Source organism: Dicentrarchus labrax, unplaced genomic scaffold (genome assembly GCF_905237075.1).
Source record: "Dicentrarchus labrax unplaced genomic scaffold, dlabrax2021, whole genome shotgun sequence".
In the NCBI taxonomy this organism is placed as follows: domain Eukaryota; kingdom Metazoa; phylum Chordata; class Actinopteri; family Moronidae; genus Dicentrarchus; species Dicentrarchus labrax.
In genome coordinates, this window is record NW_026136703.1 from 10,717,235 (window position 1) to 10,743,310 (window position 26,076).

At 42.3% G+C, this 26,076-nt stretch overlaps 2 protein-coding genes across 3 annotated transcripts in view; one reads left to right on the forward strand and one right to left on the reverse strand.

Annotated features, from left to right (window-relative positions):
* Positions 1-418: 418 nt before the first annotated feature.
* On the reverse strand, positions 419-22,954 carry eif2ak4 (eukaryotic translation initiation factor 2 alpha kinase 4). 2 transcript variants are annotated; one of them, XM_051386199.1, is made up of 39 exons: positions 22,527-22,950; positions 22,297-22,412; positions 20,784-20,886; positions 20,384-20,557; positions 19,861-19,941; positions 19,593-19,744; positions 19,398-19,498; positions 19,137-19,294; positions 18,003-18,541; positions 16,782-16,897; positions 15,699-15,853; positions 15,168-15,604; positions 15,013-15,085; positions 14,839-14,928; positions 14,634-14,756; positions 14,324-14,428; positions 14,131-14,194; positions 13,957-14,036; positions 13,754-13,855; positions 13,600-13,650; positions 13,262-13,498; positions 12,743-12,818; positions 12,296-12,417; positions 11,985-12,034; positions 11,503-11,671; positions 10,787-10,903; positions 10,590-10,655; positions 10,312-10,482; positions 10,082-10,216; positions 9,768-9,875; positions 9,210-9,338; positions 6,634-6,720; positions 6,341-6,453; positions 6,191-6,249; positions 5,623-5,720; positions 4,827-4,895; positions 3,858-3,902; positions 2,824-2,939; positions 419-888 (listed from the first exon to the last, which is right to left on the reverse strand). In XM_051386199.1, the coding sequence occupies exons 1-39, from the start codon at positions 22,653-22,655 to the stop codon at positions 831-833; spliced, it is 4,974 nt and encodes a 1,657-aa protein (XP_051242159.1). In that variant the 5' UTR covers positions 22,656-22,950; the 3' UTR covers positions 419-830. The 2 variants fall into 2 exon arrangements, 1 of the variants encoding a protein (XP_051242159.1); XR_007881754.1 differs by lacking the exons at positions 419-888; positions 2,824-2,939; positions 3,858-3,902; ... (4 more) ...; positions 6,634-6,720; positions 9,210-9,338 and having other exon boundaries at positions 10,082-10,233; positions 22,527-22,954.
* Positions 22,955-25,058: 2,104 nt separating this feature from the next.
* The window catches only part of LOC127355535 (actin, alpha cardiac muscle), a 3,348-nt gene continuing 2,330 nt past the window's right edge, over positions 25,059-26,076 (forward strand). The window contains exon 1 of the mRNA XM_051386507.1: positions 25,059-25,162. The gene's annotated coding sequence lies outside the window, so the exon portion shown is untranslated. The remainder of the gene's footprint in view (positions 25,163-26,076) is intronic.

Genomic DNA, 26,076 nt, shown 5'->3' on the forward strand with positions numbered 1-26,076 from the left:
GAAAACACAAAGATGTGCAGGCCAGACTTGGAAACCTGGATAATCCTGAGTGCAGACGGGGCTGTTGTTTTGACTTGTCCGTCAAAGCTTGCTCATAAACTTCAAGGTGAGGAAGCTTCTCCGGAAGGATCTTAAAGTAAACATTAGGGTCAGTTTCCCAGGCCTTGAATACGTCAAATACTGCTACACAAAGCCTTAAGACAATCAAAAACACTCCTATTTGACTTCAGATATTTTCATAACTCCCCAAACATTCCCAACTTCTGTCTGGATTATCTGGATTCAGTATCAGTTACATGAGGATAAGCATTATCTTATGAGTGAATACTCAATATAAAGATTGGGTCTTAAGGCTGCAAATGGATGTGTGTTATACTCACATGTACACTTGCAAACTGGCACAAAAATCACAGCTCGGTGTGGGAAAAAGTGATTTATTTCTACTATCAATTCTGTTGCTAATAAGAAATTGTTGTATTTATGACACATGATATTCAGTAAAAAACCCTCTCCTTAAGCTTCTATTGTTCTATTAAGGCAATAAAGTCCAGTGAACCTCTTGTCCACATATGTCTGAGAAAGACCACAAAACACTGGATGGTGTTGGGAAAGTTATGGATTTTGGGTCAAATAGAGTTACCATTCAACATGGTAAAAAAAAAAAAGAAAATCACGTGTCTTTTTGGGCTCTCGCTTTCCAAATGGAAAAGGTATGTATCTGACAATCTTTAAACAGATTCTGTAGGTCCCAGGATGCGAATAGTCTCTGGGAGTCCATGGAGCCTCAAGCCAAGCGGGACTTCTCAAACATCAGTGGAAGTGTTTGGTTTTCAGAGAAGGATCTTGTAGTAGTCGTCCTTGTAGCTGTACAAGACCACCACCGCCACCCTGCAAGAGGACAACATCTTTCAGTAATAGGATTCAAAAGAATATTAAAAACATTATGGAGAACTTCCAAATAGGATATCTCAAAATCAGGACAATGAAATTCAGCTGGGAGGGTTTCCAAGGTCTTAGACTTCTCTTGTTTGAGAGGTCAGTCCTCTTGGAATAACACAGGAGTCTGTGTCCATGTCCAGGGTAATAAGGTTGCATTACTCAGTGGAGAAATTGACATCTAAACTTTTTTTAGATTTTTTTTCTTTTTTTTTAAGATTTAGCGCCATCATCAGGTCAAGATTTCACTTGGGTTTATGACCAAATACCTGCTGAACAAAAGACATTCCCGTCAGCCTCAGCTGTACTTTACTCGGTGCAAATCTCTGCATGCTAGCATGCTAAACTAAGATGGCGAATGTGAATGTGGTAAACACCGTACCCGCCTAACATCAACATTGTCACTGTGAGCATGTTAGCTTGCTGATGTTAACATTAAGCTCAAATCACCACTGTGCCAGAGTACATCCTCGCAGTGCTGCTGGTATGGCTATAAACTAAACAGCATTGGACATACAGGCTGTACATGCAGGTCTTGCCCACAGTAGTTTTTGAAAGTAAATCTGTGTAACTGCAACTGGAATAGGTTTAGTTTATGGTCTTGTTGCAGCCAGGTGACTGCATGAGCCCTTTAACCCACTCATCTGGCCTCAGTTGCCTGTGCCCCACATTCGAGGAACACAACTAAACAAACACATAAAAACACATGCTGAATATATCCACTGCTGCCTCTGTGATGCTCATTTATCAGCAGAGACTTTTCCCCCTAAATGGCAAATCAAACACACAGCCGAGACAGGAAATTAAAACCAACTGCTCTGGAGAGGCCTATGAGAAGCCAGAAAGAGAGGCTTTGATTTCTTTTTTTTGTTACCATCTCATTCATGAAAGAGAAAATCCGCTGAATCCCTCACAGGGTTGCTCTCTATGGGCATTCACGAGCGTCACAACACTAGAAGCTCAAACACTGAGGATTTAGCGTGGGCTTTGAAAAAAACGTTCTGCTGGGAAGCTTGGGAATATTAACCGCTCCATCCACAACCACAGTAATAGATGAAGCTAACCCGCCCCCCTGCACTGCATTCTCAGTGTCAATCAACTTGGGTGTTAAGAGACAGACATCAGAAGACCAAACAAGGCTAATCCGTCTCCAGATTTCACCTCAGGAAATGGGATCAGCTCAGGATTTGATGTTCTGCAAGGCAGTAGTTATCTGTCTAACAGCTCCCTTTGAAGGACTGACTGTCACTGTTACACCTGGAGTGCGTGGGCTTGGTCGGAGCTTTGGAGTGGCAGCTGCCCGTAAAAGGAAGTCTGCCTCTTTTTCTTTTTTTTTAAGTGGTCTTTTATGTATTCCAGTGTTTGCCTCAGGTTTCATTTTAATAAAAATAACAAGTCAGTAGTAGATGGAAACATGTGGGAGCGAGCAGAGAGGCGAGGCTGTGGGGTCTCTGGTTTATCTTCCACAAGGGCTCCTGCTGAGACTAGACCTCTACAACTGTTTGTTCGGAAAATGTCTATACAGTATCAAGTTCCTGCTGTTTCTTTTCTTTTGAGGAGGAAATATTTTAATGAAAAACATTTTGACACTTAAAACACTGCTGTGCATGAGAAAATTCAGTTTTGATTCTTGTCCTTTGTCTTATTCAGATATGTTCTGCATCCCTTAAGATCTCTTCTAATTACCAGATTTTTCCACATTCATTTAAGTATTATTTATCCACTCAAATATATGCTTTCATTCATTAAAATACCATATCCGGAGGAGAACAGCTGGTGACACAGCTAGGCCTGGCAGGAAAAACATAGCTAGATCCACAACAATGAGTTTTTCTTTGATGATAACAACACAAGGAAGTCAACAGTGCAAGACCGCACACAACGCACCTTTTCGTAATTTTGAAATGATGGATCTCGTCGCAGATAGACTTCAGGTAACGCTGCTTGGGGAGACGAGACAGCAGAGTCTTTACACTGCTGTTGAACTGGTCTTCGCTATCAAACTGCAATGAAAGAGAAAGAGCAGGGCTTAAAGCAACAACATGGGACTGAGTGAGGGCTAGGTGACAAAATGTTACATGCAAGATGGAGACAGAGTTTGCAGACATCAAACAAAGCTTGGTACTAGTTTTACAGTCAAAAATGATAGGAACTGTCCAAAACAACGTAATTTTCTTCATATCTGTTTACAGAAAAGTAGCATTTTGGAGGAGAAAATTGGGTTTTTCATCTGCAGCCTTGGAGTATATTTTTGCATGTCAAGTGTAGCGGGGCAGTGAAGGTACAAAGGAACACTGGGTTTATAGAGTACCTTGGTTCCTTGTGTGACTTTTGGGTAATTTGCCATATTTAAAACAGGCCTTTCCTGCACGCCTGGCTATACACACCGTGTATTGTCATGCCTTTTATATACTAAATGTGTTTTCTTTGACACATGTGCTGTGAGGGGCTGACTGTATAGGTGGCCCATTCATTTATGGAGTCTGGGCTTTTGCTTATATAACTGGTGTTAAGAGCATTTTTCAGCTTTCTTCATGTTTCTTCGCACAATATAATTAGTCTTTTTTTTTTAAACCTCTGCTGTTAGGAACCAAGGGTTTTATGAGTGAGGCCGTGGTCAGGAGTTTGGAATGCGAATATTAACACCTCTCAAGTATGCGTTTTGTTAACTGTAGTATGTGTCTGTCCCATAAGTGAGAGCAAGTTAGCTTTAGCAGATCTCCCTGGCTATAGAAAAAGCCAGGGGTGTTCCCTCACTCTAGGACAAGAATGTAAGGAAAGAGACGGGATCCCCTCTTCCTGTCTAGGATGTTGACCTCTGTTGGCCGTTCTTTCCACTTCCCCTATCCTCCCACCCTTACACAGGAAGTAGTCTTTTATTAACTCTGCAACGGTCTTGGTGAAGCCAATATGGAACCAACCTCCAATGACAGGAAGTTGATCAGCGTTTCCTTCTGCAGGTCTACCTGTGGGATACAAAACAAGCAGGCTTACACAAAAACACAATGGAGCCTTTTTCACGTGTTGCAACAATCCCACAAACACAGAGAACCCCACAAATGATATTTTCTGACTGGAAGTGGCCACATGTTCTTCCGAACGCTGCATTCGGAATGGAGCTAAAAATATCAAGCATTGCGCCCGCAGCCCAATAGGTTGTGTAACTCTTTCAACACAAGATAATCCAGTTCACTCCAACATCAGTAAATTACTTATAATTCCACTTTCACAATGCTCTAACCAGGCCTGAAAGCACTCCATGTCCCTTTTACAGGAAGGGGCTAATGGCCTCCTGGGTTTATCATTGGAAAATGAGTGCTTGCTGTGTTCCAGTCTGACTGACAGACAAGCAGGCTGCTGACATACAGCAACCAAGACTTATAGACCAGTGCAACTGCTTACCAAATCAAGGTGATTATGCTTGTTATGTTTCAATAACTTGTATTTACTGTTGCTTCGCTGATGCAATCCAGACCCCAACATGGATGACAAATGTATTTGGAATATGCTGCGACATGGTAAATAAGACAAGCAGGGCTGATTTACTTTGAGAATATCTGGCCATAAATCTACGACGCAACCACAAATAAACTCAATATGGCAGCCATTTACATCCCACGAAATGACACGCTTGCTGCCTTCTGTTTAGTGTTCATTGTTCTGTAGCGACTGGAATGAATTCACAGCCATCTTACCTCCAGCAGGGGATTTTAGCAAAAGGCGAATAACTATAAAAGGTCGGCTCCCAGTGATGTTTGCTGTTTTAGCTATCAAATGCGCTTTGCTCGCTCTGTGATTTCACACATGAATACAAGAGATAAGGTGGGAGAGTAGAAAAGGGGAGCTGGGATTGGGAGGGGATGAAGGGGTAAACAAACAAAATCACTTACTGCCAGAACCTCAATGTCATTGCTCTTGTTCTGCAAATTGCTACCGAGATTCTGTAATCTGGTTTGGATCTGAAAGAGAGAGTTAGAGAGAGTTAGAGAAAAGTAAGTAAGAAGAAAGAAATAGAAAAGGGTGGGAGGAAATAATAAAATGTTCCCATGATAAATGAACCAGCAGGAAAAAAATCCTCTTGACATTCAATCATTTTATAAGCAAATCACTGGCCTGGCCTACATGTACAGACGCCAATGGCAAATACTCAGGGAATCATTTCACCAGCAAAAATAAATTAAACTGAAAGAAAGCAACCTTATTTTAACCCAATCTTGCTGTGTTTACTTCTCTTGTGATGCTCGCTCTCAATTAAGGCCCTTCACAGAGTTTTTGCCCGCTTGTTTTGCTATAGAGAAAGGTGCAGATAACTCCACTGTTGCCTGAATGGCAAACATGTGCAACTCATTTTGGATAACCAATTTTTTTTCAATATCAGGATGTATAACTTGCTACGCTAAAACAATAAAGAAAACACGGAAGGAGACCAAAGGAGCCCAATGCCAACAGGAGGTTTGCACTTAGCTGTGAAGGCTGCAAGTTGAGTTCGATATCTCAGATTATTATGCATAGTGCTTGTGAAATGATGTTTAAATAATAATGGGGAAGAAAAGAATTAGACAAGAATGTGTGTCAGAGTGAGAAAGTGAAAGCCGAGCTTGACCGGATTTTTCTCGTTCATGGCAGTGGGCATCTGTGTGTGTGTGTGTGTGTGTGTGTGTGTGTGTGTGTGTGTGTATCACTAACCTGAGTCTCATAGCGTCGTCTAGCACTGGAAGAAACTTTTTCCGGGCTGATGACATTCACATTCATGTTGCCACTGCTCCCATGCTGTTCTGAAGAACCTGGAGATAGAAACAGGACCATTTCCACATTTTATACAATTATAAGACATCATACATTTCCAACATCTAACAGTTAATCACACCTTAATCTTACACTGAGACATACCAGAGAGATGTTTAACTCTTATTCAGTTCAGTTATTAACCTTAGTTCTACTTGTGTGCATGCCAGAAGCAATATGAAGTGTAAAACTTCTTCTTCTGCTGCCTTAATTGTACGGCCCTCTGGGTAACAAATCACATAAATGCCAGAAGTGAAAATGCAACACTTGGATCAGTCGTATGTTGCAGATTCTGATTCATAATTTAACACTTTTATTGCATGCAGCACTTTGGTGGAGTCAAACTGTATGAAAACAGAGATGTGACTGTGTCATGCTGCAGTGAGACTTTAAGGTTACAAATATACAGTTTAAGCTGTGTATAGAGGCTGTAAAGAGTAAGTGGTAAACAGACCAAACTGAACACTACCTGTGGTGTTGAGCAGTGATCCTTTAGGGTTCTGAAGAGACATGCTTTCAGAGATTTCTCTGCAGGGGCACAAGGACCACATTATATAAGAACAACCCCCTTTACATCGTTCAGACATCTGAGCAGCACATTTGATCAGAATCTCTTTACCTGATGTTTCTTTCGTCAAAGAATTTGGTCCGACATTTCTGAATGATGTGGTCCACCAAGTCTGCCTCAGGAATTCGCTTCTCAGACTGTCTGTCCTTCTCAAAAGATTTGACCTGAAGGCAGAAAAATGACTGTGGCGTGCTGCTGTATACAACCCTTCCATAATTCTCTCTTATCAAAACAGTTTGCAAAGCACCACAATCTGCAATGCTACTCACAGAAAAGCTGTTTTCTTAAGTAAAGAATTGTACTCTCAAAATGTAATACTTTGCTGCTCTGTAAGGCTGCTTTACCTTCACATAGTTTCCCTCCTTGTCAGAGACCAGGGCCATGCAGTTGATGCCGGCTAGCCTGCAGTGGTCCATCAACGTCTCCTGAGACTACACACACACACACACACACACACACACACACACACACACACACACACACACACACACACACACACACACACACACACACACACACACACACACACACACACACACACACACACACACACACAATGACAAAAGGCTGAATTACTCTCTCACTCACACACATATACACACTAGGTAATTCAGCCCAACTAGGTATGCATTAAAACATAATTAAGTGTATCTAATATTATTAATTCACTGCTAGATATTTTGTTATACTAGCTTGATGATGACTTTTCCCTATGTTTCTCTGTTGGGGCTTGAGGATGACAGCCAGAGGGCCTGTATGGGTTGAGTTTAAGGAGTGGGAGGGCTGGACTCATGGGCTCAAAAATTCTTGTATAGCAGCAGTCAGTTTAAGTAGAGTTTTGCTTGGAACAAGAAGGGTGTACACTGAGCTGGGACTCAAGACCAAAACCAATGTGTATTCAGGTAATGCATTCAACCTTGACAGTGTGTATGTATGTAGAAGTTTATGTCAGCCCAATTTATTCTCACCAACTTTAGCCAGAGATTTTCATCCGGCTGCTCCGTTAGAGTTACAGTGGTGCGGAACAAACCCCTATGCGTGTGTGTGACTGAGCCTCGTCATCATAGAAGCACTAAAACTTCCTCTTTTCTCATTGACTGGACAAATTAAGTCAAAGGTAAGCCATCGCCTGAAGGCCGGTGGGCAGCTCTGGGCCATAGGCCTAAGCTGACCGCATGTGGTAGGGGTTTGCCAAATTTGGCTAATAAAAGCTAAAAGAGTGGAACTGTCTCCTGAGGATGAATTAAAGCTTCGGCCCGTTAAGAGGCCAGCATGTGAAAGGTGTTAACAAAAGTCTAGCAAGGGGGGAGTTATGGGTGAGTAGGTCCGAACAAGGTGTTCTCACCATCTCGCCACTGGTTAAGGCACTGCTTGCATACATAATCAACAAATACACACACAAACACTGTTGACAATTTGGACATAGTACCGCCTGTTTCCAGCCAGACCCAACCTTTCCTAATTGCTTCTAAGAACTCCGGGGAAATGAAGGTGCCAGTACAAAAGACAATGAAGACTATAAAAGCAAACACTTCTCCAGTGCAGAAGTGGAAAGTTAAAACAATAGCTTATAAAGAGTAAAGGAGGAAAAAACAGGAGGAGTATTTAAATGCGGGTACAGCAAGATGCCAGGGAGGGCGTTAACACAAACACACAAACACAAGGCTGAGATCAGTTTGTCACATAAACATGAAGAATGTGACAGAGGCATGGCATCAGGAGTTTTGGACCACAAGATAAATAACTTTGCTTTGAAGGGACTGATCTCAGCTTGGCTATTGTCCAATCACGCTATGAGTTTCTCTAACAAGAGCTTATCAAAAAACTTTGTTAGTAGCTTGTCTATCAGATGACTGAGTCAGTTATTGCACAAAAGGCTCCATGTCGTATTGTCCCAATATTGCCAGTAAGCCTCTTTTGAACGCAACCACAAAGTGCAGCTCATTCTCTGGGATGTTTACAATTTTTTATGCCGTCACGATAAGTCTGCTGCTGACAGATTAGGGGCATTTTCCTCAAGAACGGAAGTCAGGTGTTGCCCTCTGTAGGAGGGATGAAGATACTACAGGACATGAAGGACGGGGGTGCTAAGAAAATCATCCATTTTACACAATAGCTAATTCCCCATTGTCTATTCAGGGATCTACAAAGTCAGGAATGTGGTTGAGTTTAGACATACAACAAACACGAGGGCTCACTTATCTCATTATAAGTGTAAGAACACAAACTCAAAGAACAACTTCTGCTTGAGTTACTAAATGTTCAGTGCTGCTATATGTTAGTCCTCTCTGCAGATTTCTTCCTTTCACAGGAAGCAACAACAAGGGAGTGACTTACTGAGACGTGGGCTCTGCTTCCTTTAGCTCAGATATATTTAGGCTGAGGCCTTAATGGCCATGGCTAGACTATATTTTAAGTAGTCTTCAATAATCTGCACTTTTTGATATTAACACTATCTTTTGGCTGATCAGAAGAAAAATATAAATATTTCCTTAAAATACACTACAAACCTGCAGGAAGCTTACAAGCCTTTATAGTGTATCTGGTTCTCATGACATTAAGAAATGTCATGACGCTAATTTATAAATGCTTTCACATTTTCATTGCAAAGGAATTTCAACACTTGACATATTTTTCCAACTTCCAAATCACAGCTCAAGACTTTTTTTAAGGGACTTTGGAAGGAACTTTAAAGGACCGTGTGAAATGTTCGACCCCTAGAAACACTCTCAAAATTAAAAAAATATATATCTGTGTAAATGCTGTATCAAGAAGGGAACACTTTTGTATGACCTCAAGGACACACACAATGCATTATGGTCAATAACACATTAAGTAAATATACATTTGTTTATTTACAAGAAAACTCCACAGAGCACCTTTAAATCAAAACTGGCTTGATATCAGGGAGACCGCTAACCTGTGAGACATCGTAGGCGATGTCTGCAGAGACGCCGGCGCTCCACAGCTTCTGGACAACATTGATGGCTTTGGACATAGAAGAATGCCCAACTGGGACCACCAGTGCATCGCAGGAGCTCACTGAGGGCTGATACAGAGAAAAATACAGAGTAAAGTAAAAAAAAAAAAAACTGTCAAATACTAAAAGATGCAGTGAGGTGTTGAAAAATTGTTTCTAACAATTGAGTCTTTTCAATGCTCTTCTCTGTCTTCGACCTACAGTACATGCAGTCTTCCGGGCACATCATTTCACATTCTGAATCTGGAATAAAGAAAATGATGCACCTCCAAAAATAACTCCACGGCATTAGGAGTCACACTGATCATAGTTATTAACATGTTTCTAAAAGTGGCTGTGTGGCGGCCGCCTGCTGTAATGAGGCATCATTAAATATGTAGCTCTGTCTGCTGCTTCATTACAATAATTAGGAATGTCAGCTCAGCATGTGTGTGTGTGTGTGTGTGTGTGTGTGTGTGTGTGTGTGTGTGTGTGTGTGTGTGTCTCTGTGTCTCTCACTGGCTCCTCCATGTTGGCCATAGCAGCACAAACTTTGTCCAGAGCCACACTGGCCCCCACTGCAGAGGGCACCGGCACTGTGGAAGCTGGCCCTCGAAACTCCAGGATCTAGCAGCACAGAGACACGTAGACTGCATCATATGGAATTAATGAAATACAGACAGAGGAGCTGTATTTGAGTTGGAAAAAATATGGTTCACATGCATGCATATGTGGAATGAAAACCTTTGGCCACATTTTTTAAAATAATACCTGCAGATATTTATCATGACTTGACAAAAGTCACATGTGGAATGTGGATGAATGAAACCTACCAAGTGGTCGTAGCGTCCTCCAGCGGCCACGATATCCGGTACAGTTCTCTTGCGTTTCCTGATGAAAGCCACAAACTGGAAGATGATCCCAGAGTGATGCTGCACCTTGTAAACTAAGCCTAAGTTAACCACCACCTGTAGAGAGGATCCATCTGCGTTAAAAGTGGAGAAAACATTCCCAGTGGCTCTTCTTTTACTGTAACATTCATTTACCCAGAATCCCAAGTCACCTGCAGTTTAACTCCCAGTCTACGCAGCAGCGTTGTGAGCTCCTCCAGGTCCTTGAGGCCCTGCTTGGCCAGCTGGGTGACGGCTGTCTTCTGTTTGGTGAGTGATGTCAGCAGTGGCGCCAGGTCCTCTAGATCCCCCTTCTGTTCTATGTACTTGTACAGCATCTGCAACTGGACGCAACAGAGGAGAGATCTCAGTGTTCACGAGGGAGAACCAGTTAGCCTCTGCAGGACTGATTATTTTTACAGAAGGTTCCCGCACCCGGTGGGACACTTACGCTGTTGGTTGACAGAGAAAAGTTGCAGAACTTTGCCTCCACCTCACGTTTGGTCAGCTTTTCGCTCTGGAGCAAACACAGACATGTTAACACTGCTATATTTGGAAAGAACACGACTATATATGTTCTTTCCAGCCTATTAGCAACAGACACGCGATGTGGATAACATCTGTGATACATGTGTGACCTGCACTGACCATGGCGTCACACAGTATGTTTGAGGCCTGGCTCAGTTTGTCCTCAGGGACTCCACTGTGGAGCAGGATGGCCTTCAACAAGCTGGTGTGGTTCAGGTAGATGTTATAGTTCCTTTCCTGCGGCCACAAAACACACGCAAACACACCTTTAACACTCTCAGCTGCAATTACAGTCAAAAGCAAGAGCACTACTGTACAATGAGCGTCTCAGTGAATAATGACTGTTGTGTCCGGCTGCTCTCTCATTCCGTCTGACTCACATATTCTTAAAAGCTTTTACACAAAGAGGTAGGTGGTGGAGAGGATCAGAAACAGGATCTATGAGGGAAGAACTAAAGGCCAGACCCTGGGTTGACTGGGTTCATGAAACATGCAAAGAGGCCTGCGACTGGAGACTGACGCAGCACTGGGATGCGTAGACAGGAAATGGACTGTACTGGGAGGCAGGGAAGGAAGTGCTGCACATAACAGATTTACTATGTAAATAACAATTCCAGTGTAAATCTGTCAGGCTTACACACACTTTGGTATGCTAGGAATGCGAGTGGGAAGTAAAAAGGGAAAAAACAATAACAGGGCAGGTTGCGATGATGGCATCCGTAGGAAAATAAAGAACAATTATGCATCAACAAATTGTCTGACTCAAGACGAGGCAGCGCAGCACAAACTGTCAGCTCACTGGATCATGTAAAGTACAGGCAGTTCATGTGCGTAACCTGAAGTGCGGGGAATTCCTGGACTATTTCAGAGATGGTGTAAATGGTCTCGGCATCAGGGAGCAGGCTGTTAGTGACGGGTGTGATGATGTCAAAGGCACACTCCAAAAGCTCCCTCGGGTGTGCACGATCCAGCTTCCTGGGGCGGAATACGCGTTCGATGCTATACCTTGGGAAAGATGAAGAGAAACACAATCAACCTTTGAGAATACAAGTCGGCCTGCTCTCTTGTGTTAATTCTCAAATTGGCAAATGGCCTACTGGTGATAAAGCAAAATAACATGACTTGGTGGTGATTTGACTTACAAAAAAATCAATGAATGATCATTTATCAGTGTGTTTTATAAGTTAACAATAAGTCATTTGCTTTTAGCTTGGTTGCAGAGAACTTTGTAAGACCACTTTGAAAGAAGCTTTAAACTAACAAACCAATATTCTTATCATAACAAAGCGGGAAAATGTTTAAAATCCTTTAACTTTACCTTTTCAGATGTGTTACATTATTGCGAGCGACGAATCTTGCAAACGCCATCTAAAGTAAACAGAGAGTTGAGACTTTGGGCGCACTTGTATCATGACAGTGAAGTCAGTGCATACCAGGCTGTAATCAATCACAGTGTGGAAACAACCATTTAGTCCTCAGGCTTTCCTGAGGTAGCAAGATCTTAAGGTTGCTGATTGCAGCTTCACACTATGTGTGTGTTTGCATGCGCTGATGCAAATAGTTGTATAATTAGTGTTGGTGTAAAAGCACGGACATGCGCGTGTGTTTATGTGTGTGTGATGGGCTCACACGAAGGTCATAGGGCAGTGTAACCAGCATTCCGCTGTGGTCCATGAAGGAGGCCAGCTCGCTGCCATCATACAATTTCCTGTTTCTTGGGAGGAGGAGCGGCGTCTGGAGACGCACCGCACCTGAAGACAAACATCGATGTATTACTGCAACATTTGCATAAGATAATATAACACTCACTCTAAATGACTTGCATGTGAGCAGATACAAACCGAGGATAAACACATAACTACAGCTGGACATCATCACCAGTGTGCACAAAAATAACACTAGCACCTGCACAGGATCTGTGCTTCCCAACAGTGCGCTTATTGTTTAGCTGCCACTCACTGCAGCAGATGTTGGGGTCTCTAAAACAGGCTTACAGCGGGTCAGGAGTCCAAGTGATTTGCAGTGGAGAGTCAACAAAGACTCATGTTCACACGCAAACAGGCATAGTGTACTCACCATGCTTCTTGAAGATCCTGGTGATTGTTTCATGCACATACTGCTGCAATTTGGCACTGTTGAAGCTGAAGCTGCCCTGGAGGGAGACCAAACAAACAGGCTCTGTTAGGGATCAGGAGACATCGATTAAGCACTAACAGGCCTTCTGCTGGTCGGTTATACAGACCAGATGAGTGAAGCGGCATAGAGGGGCTGATGCAGCCATTCATGTGTCTGCAGTGACATCTTCAGGTAGAGAGGGGAACAACTGGCAAAATACATGAGATGACTACAGTATGTCTTTACCTCTATGTCCCTAACAAGGACAACTGCACAGTAAATAAAATCCTCCAAATTTTCAAATGTCACACACATGACCATCCCTCTGGTCTCGTGTAAAACAATATTCTCCCTAAAAGGAAAATATGCTGTTGGCTTAGTTTTGCAACAATAAACAATACAAAAAGTTTTTGTACCTCATATACAACATGCATTATTTAAATGTAAACACAGAAGTGTACAATATAGCTGTTGCCAAACCTTGTATAGGTCTATGTCGTAGGTGTAATCCATGACCGGAGAGATGTTCTGGGCAAACAGCTGGCCCACCATGGTGCGGTAGGCCTTGCCGTTGATATTGGCCATGGTGTGCTGCAGCACCTCGTGCAGCTCTGACTCCTCCATCTGCGGTGGAGGCAGCAGTTCGCTCTTCAGCAGCTCCTGGGCGGTGGGCCGCAGGGCCGGGTCGTGCTTCAACAGCCACTCTATCACTTTCCTCTGACAGATGCAAAGAAGAGACACAGAGAGCCGATCTGTTGTTAGACTTGGACACAGAAGAAAAAGACTCTATATCAAATGCTGTGCTACAGCGCCCTCACCTGCGTTCCTTGCTCATACGCGGTAAAGTCCTCAGGGAAGATGATGGGCTCCTGCAGCATGAAAAGAGATGAGTTAAATAATAAGCCAGTTTCAAAGCCCTACACACACTAATAATCTACATGGATTGGTCCTATTTTCTGAACGTGGACATACCACACGTAGCTGGCTCAGCACAGAGATGCGCTCGGCCCCAGTCGTCATGGGCCGGTAGGACATCTCAAACAGGATAATGCCCAGGCTAAACAGGTCAACTTTCTGAGAACAAAATGGATGAATACAAGGACCAACAAGTTACATGGAGGCAACTGCACAAGCTTAAATTCTATTTATATTTTAAGAAAAATCTGAAATCTTACTTGGTTGTAGGTGGCTTTGGTGTTTCCTTGAACTTCCGGACTGACGTAGAGGGCAGTGCCAACCATGCCTGTCATGTTACCTGTAGAATATTGATGCAGAAGCAACACAAAATGTCAGGGAAGAACGTGCATATCAGACAAAACACTGTATGAGTGTTTTCAAACTCTCTGCACCTGTTGGGTCTGGTTTGGGCATCACTGCTGAGCCGCTCTCCTCCACCTCAAATATACCTGCAGCCTGAGAGAGAACAGTATCTCCATAAGTTTATAAAATCTTTATCACTGGAGTTATACATTTTATAAAGATAAAAAAGCTACAAGCTCCACAGTGCAGCCTGTCAGCAGGGTGAAGCTGTTCACTACAAACCACATTAGCGGGATGGTCTGTAGCCAGGCCAAAGTCTCCAATCTTCACATGGTCCTGCGAGTCAAGGAAGATGTTGACAGGCTTCAGGTCCCTGTGAATCATGCCCTAAAAGTAAGGGGAATGGAAGAAGAGATCTTCTCGGTCATGGGTAAATCAAAACACGGCTTCCTTCTTGTTAACATTTCTGTTATTGCTATTAAAGTATGAAACAAACATGGCTAACATTGGGTCCTAGCTGGGGCACTTCTGTGGCTTTTTTAGCTTTAAAGGAGAGTGGAAACTCAAACACATAAAACACACAGATAAACACCTGCTGGTGGATGTAAGCAAGGCCATCCAGTATTTCCCTGAAGAGTCTCCATAACCGATTCTGGTCCTCGTGCAAGCCGTGATCTATCGTGTCCCTTAAAGTGCTCTTTTCACAGTATTCCATCTGTCAGGAACAGAAAATATGCATTAGATGTAAGGCAGAGAGAGCTCTGGTGGTAAGAATGGAGCATGGCGGTTAAGCTTACTTGTATGTACAGGTGATGTGCTATGATGAAAGGTCGATCTGAGTCCGTGCTCTCCGTCGTGTCGATCACTGGTCTTTTGCTTGGCTCAACCTGTGAGAACAAACACTATTTGTTTGTTGCACTGTGCCTGACACACAAACAAGTGAATAAATAATGAGGTGTAAATATTCTAACCAGTGACATCTCGTCTGTGCTTTCATCCCCATTGTCAAAGATGATGTCACTCCTTGAGTCACTATCCGATGGCCTAAAAGCAAAAAAATTTAAATAAAATGTCTGTGGAGGCGAAACTGTTGCTGGACTTGACTGCCACTAAAAAAAGAACTTACAAAAACGAGGCACCAAACACATCTTCTTCGTCATCATCATCGTCCTCTTCATCACTTGACTGGTGCCTGCTACACTTGGCGCTGGAGGATCTCTCGATAGATGTGGACCACTCCACCGAGCTCGACAGTGTGGGGGGCGGGGCAACGTCCTCCACGTTATCAGGGAGGCCCAGCTCGTTGAGACGCTGCGGAGCCTCTTTGCGCTGAGGAGGCTTGTCGGCGCTGCTCCACGGCTCAGAGCTGTCTGTGTTGCCCAGCAACCCTGTGGAGGGTGTCTCGTGCCGCTCGATCCACGCATTGTAGTAGCGGACGATGTTCTCATGGTTAAGGCGCGAGAGCAGCGTCACCTCGCCTTTGATCCGTCTGAACTGTTTACTGGCTGGGTTGACCTGGATGCGCTTCACAGCATAGTAGCAGCCATCGAGCTTATTCTGAACCTGGAGGTTCAACAGAGGGAAAGGGGACACTAAGAAATCGCAGACAGCTTTCTTGCCAGTGTAAGGTCATCTCCCTTTAAAAAAAAAAGCCTACCTTAATTACGGCACCAAAGGCTCCCTTTCCAAGAAGCTGGAGTTCCTCAAACTCGTTGAAGTAGCGAGAAAAGGTCCTCTGCACCCCGGAGAAGAATGGAGCATTGAGGATGTGGCTCTGTGGGATGACTGATGATGCAAAGTCCACGGCGAGATCTGAGACGATAGAAAAGTGGGAGGAACTATTAGGCATAGTTTCTCATTTATCCATTTCTTAGTGATTTTTTAATTATCACAACCATATGGTATTACACATTTGAGGGCAAGCTCCCTGTCCTTTATTTATACTACAGTATATGTACTTATTAACCAGAAAAATGGAACCAACTGTTCAGTGTAATGTAATACCATATAATATCCCTGCAATAAATATTAGTAGTGACAATAATTTGGGGATTCATTTTTGGATTAGTTGATAAACAGAAAATTTGCCTGCAGCAACAGTGATTCAGTGTTTACATCATTTATTGAGCAAAAATGCCAAACTTAACTTTGCTTCCCCCTTCTCCAATGTGACCAAATAAGTCATTTAAAGACGTCAGCTTACTTATTGTGGTGCACATTTTTTATTATTTTATAGACTAAATGATGACACCCTGGGGGTCATAATGTTATGCAGCCCCATACCAACAAACTGTGATGCACTGTGTGTTCTGACACCTTTCTATCAGAACCAGCATTAACTTTTTCAGTAGTTTGAGCTACAGTAGCTGCCAGCCTTCACTCCCCATGTGCATCAATGAGCCTTGGCCACCCATGACCCTGTCTCCAGTTCACCTGTTTTCCTTCCTTGGACCACTTTTGATATGTTCTAACCTCTGCAGACCGGGAACACCCCACAAGAGCTGCAGTTTTGGAGATGCTCTGACCCAGTTGCCTAGCCATCACAACGTGGCCCTTGTCAAAGTCGCTCAAATCCTCACGCTGCCCATTTTTCCTGCTTCTAACACATCAGCTTTGAGGACAAAATGTTCACTTGCTGCCTAATATATTCCACCCACTGATAGGTGCCATGTGTTAATCACTGCACCAGTCAGTGCTCATAATGTTATGGTTGATCGGTGTACATGTATGTATATATCACCTTCTGGGCTGGCATCCTGGCACTGTGGTGGGTTTTTAGGTGATGGAGGCTTGAGGAAGGAGTGGTCCAAAAGCTGCTGGGTTGTCCAGCGTTCAGCATCATTCAGACACAGACACCTAAGAAAAAGACACATACAGTATAATAGACTTTGCAGTAATCTGTACAGGCAATGAGCTGGAACAATCTATTCCATTGTACTAATCCACATTGTGCTAGAGGTCTGCTGACAACACAAAGCTGACATATCAAAACCAAGGACAAGGTCTGAATAATGTCAATGAGCCCCACTAAGTTAGTTTGTTAACTAAATTTTTTGTTTAAAAAGAAACTTCATCTGAAAACCACTTTTAAACAGCTAGCCAATCAATAACGTTATTACGATCCAAGGGAACAAACTAGTATTTTTGCATGTTTTAGCCTATTTACGACAAATCCCATATGCTTCACAGTACCGCCAACCATTTTCCGAGGTATAGTCCTAATGCGTTTTTCTCCCTTCCAGGTAGTCACTGGTTTCTCTTCATTTCTGTACAGTATGAAAATCAACTCACAGAGACATGAAACTTTGAGTTTCAGGCATTATATCTTTCAGTTTAGAGCTGCAGCAATTGGTCAATTTGACTGAAATTAGTCAATTAAAAGAAAATGGCAACTATTTCAGTAATTCAGTAATCATTTAAGTCATTTTTCAAGCAAAAATGCCAAAAGTGAGCTGCTTTTCTGTCTCACATTATAGGAAATTGACTATTTTGGGGTTTTGAACAGATGGTCGGACAAAAAAAGACAATTGATGACGTCACCTTGGGCTTCAGATATTATGAAGGGCATTTTTCATTGTTTCTGATGTTTTACAGATTAAACAACCAATTAATTAAGAAAATAATTATTAATAATGAGCATAATCACTCAATACAACACTATTTCAATAAACACTATATCTGCTTTTGTCATTAAAATTATGCAGAGACTTTGTAAATGAATGTGTATGTACATTTGCATTACCATATAATGATAACATGAATACAACAACAGTAAAAGTAGCAGAGATGTTTGCAGCGCTGTAAGACAAATGCCAGAAAGTCAAACTAAACAGAAATTTAAAGCACTGCAGGGAGCCTTGGTAAATGGCCAGCATTAATGTAAAGTATATAGTACATAATTTACAGTAAATGAGCTCATACACTCCTTTAAGAAGGGGGTGAGGTATCCATTCATACGTACTTTTGGAGGAAATCCTGGAAGTCAGCGGGCAGGCTGGCTGGCACCATCACTGGATACTCCTTCACCTCCTTCCCCTGACTCAGAGCCAGCAGCATCAGCCCCAAGTTCCACACGTCCCCTTTTTTGCCCGTTTTTGTTGGCATCGCTGTATCCTCTGAGAAACGCACGTGGGCTTGCTCGAAAATGTCTTCTTTGCAGATATCAGCAAATCTCTTAGATAAGCTGTAATCAGTCAATCGAACGTTGCCCTCAGAGTCCAGCAGCACGCTGGAGGCCCCCAGCTGTTTGTGGACCACAGAGTTGGAGTGAAGATAGTCGAGAGCGGCCAACAGCTGGGCCGTGTAATGGCACAGTTTATCCAAAGGGACCGGGCCGTGGGCAGTTAGGCTTTGGTTTAAATTGATGCCGGGCACGTGCGCCACCAGCAGGTTAACCACAAGGCAGTCCTCCTTCTCAGTGGAGCTCAGCGCCATGTAGTGCACCAAGTTTGGGTGATCCAGGCGCAGGAGGGAGTTAAACTCATTTTCTGCCCCGTGGATCTAGACAGAAATTTACTTTTTAGCAAGTACATTTGGTATAGCTTTCAGGAGAATTTTTCAGATTTCCCTGCTCATAAAACAGTTAAATACATTATTTAACCACTGAATTCTTAGTCCCTCTCCACTCAGAAATAGGTTTTTCCTTCTTGTTCCTACAGTTGGATGTTTGATCTTCACTGTGCAGAATGATGTTTGTGCAGAATTTGACACTAGAAGGATGTTTTCACATTCATCTGCTGAAAGTGGAAAGTTTCTCTGTGCTCATTGAATAATCTGATTTAAAGGGGCGGGGCCTATGAGCATGATTTGTGACATCACAAATAGTTTGATTGAGAAACTTGCACATACACTGAGAAGTGGACTTTACAGTCAAGTAGGAGACATCTTGTGTCCAGCAGGAAACTTTAAAAACAGGGAAAATTTGCATATTCATAAATTATGGAATTTTTAATGAGGTAAAATGTTTTAATGTGGAAATTATACTTTGCAGTAAAAACAGACATATATTACTGTTCCAAGCAGACTATTTGGATATGTCTTAGTACATGTCTCGAGGGGATCTTTACTGATAATATCTACTTCCTTCTCTACTTGCCTGCTTTTTGCAGTTCTCGATCCTTCCTTTCTCCTGGCTGGTGAAGAACTTTCCCATCTTCTTGTTCCAGTGCAGCGACCACTCGTAGATCACAGCGAAGTCTCCCGAGTTTGCCTCAAATCCATAATAAACGTCCGGCGGAGGCCTTTCGCTTTCACCTGTCAGAATCACAAACACAGGCACAAATGTACAAACAGGTTACTGGGGTGGATTGAGCTATTCTGCACCAGACTACTTTCATCATCTCAAGATAGCACTCACCTAAGCTTTTCCCTCTGTGGACTACAAGTTCTCCAAAAGTGCTGCTGTTGAAGTGAAGAAGCTCTTGCGAACGATGGTTGTCTTCATTAACCGTGTCACGTCTGGAAACATAGATACAACTCTAAGCATTATGACAATATGTCTTTAACATGAGAAGCATTTTGCTGTATTTGTAAATATTTCAGTGCTGCGTACCTGTGGCGTGTATTTGAGGTAGTCCGGCGGCGGCTACCAACTGCTTTCTTGGCTTCTGTCAGTTCAGGAGGAGTTCCACCTGGGCTAGGTGGGCTCTTCCCTAACAGGGAGGCATTAGCAAGGCCTGGCTGCTCCATACTCTCGAGTCGTTCCTGTGAATAGAACGCCACACAAAAAGTAAAATCACAACACCATTTTTGTTCATGTGATTGTTCTGCAGGCCATACAATATAAACTGTGCTGTTCAGTATAAAGAGTGCATAGACACCTGTTTGGCGATCTCTTTTCTTCTCTTTTCCTCTCGTTTCTCCTCCTCTCTTCTTTGGATTTCAGCCATGATCTCTTTTTCCTACGAGAATGAAAAACAGCTTCAGTTACTGGGGGCTCGGTTGTTCTAGGAAATCCCAAAAGGGATCATAGGTTGTCATATCCTTAAAGTATTTACAGGCAATTTAAAAGCAAAAGCAATCCAGTTCGGACGAACACTGATGTTTATCCAATAACAGAAAATACTGTGTTATTAAGTATCTTATTCTGCATTTCTTTGTGTAGTTACACATTTTCTGCTTACTTGGCTATACATAAATGTATAATTTATAAAATAGATAATTTTCTTATTATTATTATTCTCGTAGTAATGATTTAGTTTTAATTACACAGAACAAACATAAACCCTATGGCTCCCTCAAGATAATTTGTGAATGGGTTGGACAAATTACTGAGAAATAACATTAGCGCAAAAGTCAAAACTCAGACAAAACTAATCCAGTATAAATGTCTCTCTTCCTCACCATATCCTCCTCCTGCTTGCGCCGCTGGTCCATCCTCTGCTGCTCCTCCTGGGCTAGTTTCTCCTGCAGTCTCCGCTGGTTCTTAAGCATCTCTTCATGGAAGGAGCTCGATGGAGGCTTGTTGTACTCGCTCAGGAAGCCCTGGATATGGTCTGCTAGCTCGTAAATCATCACCTGTGTGGACAGGTAGGTGAGAAGTAGTCTGAGCATATACTTTTATTTGTACATGTATGTGTGTGTGTGTGTGTGTGTGTGTGTGTGTGTATATGTGTGTGTGTGTGTGTGTGTGTGTGTGTGTGTGTGTGTGTGTGTGTATGTGTGTGTGTGTGTGTGTGTGTGTGTGTGTGTGTGTGTGTGTGTGTGTGTGTGTGTGTGTGTGTGTGTGTGTATGCATCCTCACCTCCCCACATCGTGCTCCTGCCAGCTTTGTGAGTTCACTCTGAAGATTCTGGAGGTTTTCATTTGACAGACCTTTGGCATTCTTCAGCTCCAGCTCTGGAGGCCTGAGACACAAGTTACCAAGAGTTAATGATCCCCAGTTAACACTGAGGTGACATTTATAACTGCACACTGGACCTTTGTGCTGATGCTGCCTGTATTACCATAAGGCACGTGGGGCAGTGCTGTGGAATGTTAAAGCCCACAGTTAGTTGAGAGTATGCAGCATCTTTCTAATTTATTTCCAAATGTGGGCTCATGTGGAAGAAATCTAATTGTTTTCATAAGAAGATTTCTCTTTTGGCTGTGGCAGTCATTTTGGGTTTTGTCTTTGATTTCTAACTTCTATGATATTGGACATACTGTACTGGGCACTGGTAATATGGATATGTATGCTGGTAACAGACAGTGAGAGGGTGGATGTGGGGGCAGTAGGGGCCCATTAAAGACCATTAATGTCCAGGAGCCTCTAGTCTGGTAATCCAGCCAAGATGTTGACTGCTGTATAAGAACTTCGTCTGAATAAAATAGGCTACAACTGACAAAATTCTGATTTAAATCTGAGGAATCTGATCGAAGAAAAAGTAAACAAGCCTTTGTTATTTGACAGTTGTTAATTATGTTTGCTGCAGACACATTTTGGTCTCTCCCAAAAAGTATTTAGGTTCAATACCCGGCACTTTTATAGAAAATATTAAAGAAAATTATGCATTTTTTTCCTTTTCTTTAACAATTAGTCTTACCAATAGTCTTTTGATGGTTTTCATGGGTTTGCTGGTTATTACATTACATTTGATTTATAGATTAGATAACACTTTCTCTGAAATCGGTCTCGTATAACAAGACAACTGTTTCACATACAAGAGAGAAAATGAGGCTCCAAGGCAGAGAGGTACTTGTTGTGTTGAAACATGTGAGTGTGAAACTATTTTAGTCTGTAACTGTGAATGAATATAAATACACTTGGCAATGCTGCAAACATCATTCTACTGCTTCAGGGCTGCTGCTGTTGTTATCTTCGTTGTTGCAAGAACAACACAACAGTCAGTAAAAATCCAAGTATAATAGCATTACGACCTGCTTCGTGTGGAAACTGTGTGATATTGTGAATATATGGGGAAGAAAAGATGGATGAATTTATAATAATAAATATAATACAATCTAACTTAATATCCTGCAGTGTCACAAAGTTCCCACATTCAGTTAAATAAAGTTTTCTAAATCCTTGCAGAGATAAGAGTACATTTTTATTTATTTTTTCTGGGGCATTTCACCTTATGAATAAAGATTATGTCAAGAATAATGTGAAGGTTTCCAACAAATGGAAGTTGTTTCAAGAGAATTATAATAAGCATAAGTATGTGGACAGACCTGAATAAGTTTACAATAGCCTGGAGCAGTCACTGATGTAAGGACACCTTGCAGTGCGGTGGTAATAAGTGATTACATGTCAATGGTCAGGGGTCAGTACTCACACGTCTGGGTAGGTGGGTGGGCATTTGACCTGCAAGTCCACAGTCACGTAGCATTCCTCACCAGTGTTCAGCCCGTTGGGCCGCAGACACAGGTGCACCTCTGGAGGCCTTTTAACCTGAAAATACAGACTCCTCATTGGTGGGCATGCTCACTTAGGTCAGTGCAGGTAACAGTGGTCAACTTCTACCCATCTACAGCTTAGTAAAGGAAATGCGTTGTTCTAGCTAACCTTCCAAGGATCCTTGTTCCGCAGATCCAGGAAATCATCTCCAAAGATAGACGCGAGGGCTTCTAGTTCATTTTCCTGCTGGACTGTGTGGTCTTCTGTCCCATCTGTTGTCGCGTGCTGACTGCTCATTCTTCTGCCTCAACTACATGGCCGTCCTCGTCCTCCTCCTCCTCCTCCTCCTGCCCTGTCACACTCACAGCCGTCAGACAAGAAGGAAGAAGAGGCTGCCCTTCCGCTGCTCTTCCGCTGCTCTTCCGCTGCTCTCCCCGCCGCCCTCCGCTCCTCTGTTACTTTGTGAACTCCACACTTTGGTAAAGAAACACCTCCTTGTCTCCAGCTACTCGGTAATAGCTAACTTCTCGCGCAGCAGACCACAACAACACTGCAGCTGGCGCGTGGCTGTCGCAAACTGCGTCGCAGGTGAAACGTCATCACGTTGTGTTCTCAATAGTAGCCAATAGAGGGCGATAATTATCCCGGCGCTGGGAGAGAGAAGCATTCAGTGGGGCATCATCTCATATTTTTGCTGAAGTTAAAGGAGCAATATAAAAAGTGTTCAGTACAGTGGAAGTATATTAGCAAAATGTAAAAAGTAAAAGTGCTCAATTCGGAATTTTTTCTTTTTTTTTTTTTCTGCTTCACTTCTACTCCACTACAATTCAGAGGCAAATATTGTACTTTTTTAGTAATGCAAAATATAATCAATTAATACATTATGATGTGTTATTATGGGTTAAGATAAGAATAGACTTTATTGATCCCTGGCGGTAAATTCACAAGCTACCCAGCAGTGTTTAAAGTGATGTACACGTCATGCAATTCAATGACATTAGAAATCCATTACTCTGAAATGGGCCATTATGGATAATGCATGCTTTTGGTACTAAGTATAATTTGATGCTAATACTTTTGTGCTTTTACTCAAATAAAGAATCTGAGTACCTCTTCATCCTGTTATTACTAACGCATTAACGTGTAAGTAGCATTTTAGTGTTGTAGCTGGCAGAGATTGAGCTAATTTTAAGTATTTTACATACTGTTGTGTACATTTTTTGTGATTACCTCCAGGTTGTAATACAGGCTTTCTGAGCAGTGCTCCTTGTGGTTTGTAAACTAACTTTAATGGAGTTCCCCTGTATGTAGTAACACATTTGCAAAACACTCTCTCTATATTAGAATTTTCTTGACAAAGCTTTGGGATTCTGCTTCTCTCTGTTGCCTGGTAGAAAAGCCGGATCATGAATCACATCTCCTTTATTTGTGTCTCAAAACAATATTAATCCAATCTATGAAAGTTATGTTTGGCATTCAAATAACTGTGTGATGCTTCATCTGCATCCAGCTCCTATCTGTGAAGATAGAGAGGAAACAGCTATATATAGGAGGCTCCGTGGTCTGGTGGGGCAGCCTGGAGCAGAAGAATGCTCTCACATACCTCCAGCTATGATATAAACTCAAATATTATGTATTGCTCTTTCACATCTGACTCATTATTTCTTACCTGAAGGCCCAAATCAATACATTTCTTTTATTATCACAAATACATAGCTGATAGCTGACCACATTAAATAATTTCTTTGGAAATGATGTTTCAACAAATGATCTGTCAAATGTTTGTATTATCCCTGCATAGATGAGAGTATTACCTCATAAGGTGCAACATACATGGTGGAAATATATGGAAAAGTGGGTGGCACAAATATGGAACTCCTCTTTGCAAGCTTGCGGCTTGGGAATCTTAGTGGCTGCACATTAATGACTCTGCTGCTCACCATAACCCTACAAGGAGACAGCTGGGCCAATCAGCTCAGAGCACCGACACCAGCAGACCACTGAGACAGCCAGATGAGACACAGAGCCCTGCTGGCGTTACCATCAGCTGTTCCACGTTGAAGAGGCTCAGCTCACATACCGGCAGCATGGTTCACAGACATGTACAATGTTTTCATTTCCTTAACAAGACAGCAGTGGCTCTGGCCTGACTGTGTCATCAAAGTGGGCCTTCTAGGTGGTTATGAGCATAGGAAAACCTCATAAGACATACCTGTTCCTGTACATTAGAGGCATGACATACATCAGAGTAAAAGAAAATATAGTATTTTAAGTCTGATTCCATGATATTCATACTGTGTCTTGATTTGGATTTATTATTTCATGGCAATAAAGAAATTACACTTAATTAACTGTTTATTAAAAAATAAACTTTCCTCTTAGGAATGCAGATCAGTCTGTATGTTCTCCCCAGAAATGAAAGTCTATTAATGTGAATGTTACATTAAAAAATAAATAAATGAAATGAATCGAATGTAAACAGATGCCTGTATGTTAGGAGCCCACACTTCCTTTTCTGTTGAGGCCTATCAATAATATTTCATCAACTATCACATTAGCTTTTCAACTAATATTTAATTGAAACTGTGTGAGTCAACTGGACTGCACTGTAGAGACATCCCATCCATGTATGTAAAACACAGTTTCCTGTGGCTTGTTGAGTTTTTCTGGCAGCTCTTATTTGGACTTGTGTGAACCCTAAGTCCCGCCCCTGATCCGTAGACCCGGTCTGGGTCTTATTTAAGGGGCTCTTCTCACCCTCAGCCTTTGTCCCAGAGGAAGCATCCGACTACCAGTGTACCTTGGTGAGTACATTTCACAGCTTGTTTCTCTGAATCACTGGGCTGTGCTGTTTGTGTGATTACTGTCATGGTCCATTGGTTGTTCTTTAAGCTGATGATACTTAGATGAATGAATGGATGATGTAACTTCGGCTAGCTAATGGTTGGTAATTGTGCACAAGCTGTAATTGCTATCTGAACTTGTTGAGAAGAGTTAAAACTGGAGTTACTCGTTCTGCAAGATTGATTGACTTAAAGGGGAAATTAACATTATTAGATGATGAATGAATGAATGAATGAGTGCTTTCCTGTGATGAAGACACTCCATGGTATGAAAAACAGAGACAGAACTTATGTGGGAGTATTACTTGGATCAAAAGCTGGGGAGAAGTTGACCAGATTCACCTATGCACCAATGAATGAAGTTTAGAGGCAGCTGGGGCATGTAGTAAAAAGTGTTACAGTGTACTGTTTGATGGGTGCCAGCTTGGCTCTCAGACAAGCTCTCACAGACCTGAAATAGCAGGAGATCCATGTGTCACTTATTTCACCCTGTTAAGCACAGCAGGGGTGTTGTTCTTAAAATAGATCCCAGGTCTCTCTGTTATGCCCCTTTTTGGTGCTACCTCAGCAGCTCTGAGAAGTCCCAGGAACAATCAAGTCTGTGGTGATATGGTATCAGTAGTTGTACAACAAGGTTAGCACCAAAATAGCACCCAAAGGCACGTTTAATTAGCTTTCTATAGATAGCTTGAGGTGGGTTGTTTGAAAGTGATAATACCTTTAGAGCATTTATGAGATAGTATTGGCAACTCTCCAAATGTGTTCTTGATCAGAGCTAGTACATCATCATATGAGTGATTCATTGATTATGCCACTGATTTTGCCAGATATAGCAGGTCTAGTCACTTTGTCACATCATCAGCCACTCCAGTAAT

Coding starts and splice junctions, on each gene's coding strand:
- eif2ak4 (XM_051386199.1), bottom strand. CDS start 22,655: ATGAGCAGTCAGCACGCGACAACAGATGGGACAGAAGACCACACAGTC. Junction 16,898..18,002: donor TTCCAGGATTTCCTCCAAAA/GTACGTATGAAT, acceptor TCTTTTTCTTAG/GTGTCTGTGTCTGAATGATG. Junction 14,195..14,323: donor CAGACCATCCCGCTAATGTG/GTTTGTAGTGAA, acceptor GTTCTCTCTCAG/GCTGCAGGTATATTTGAGGT.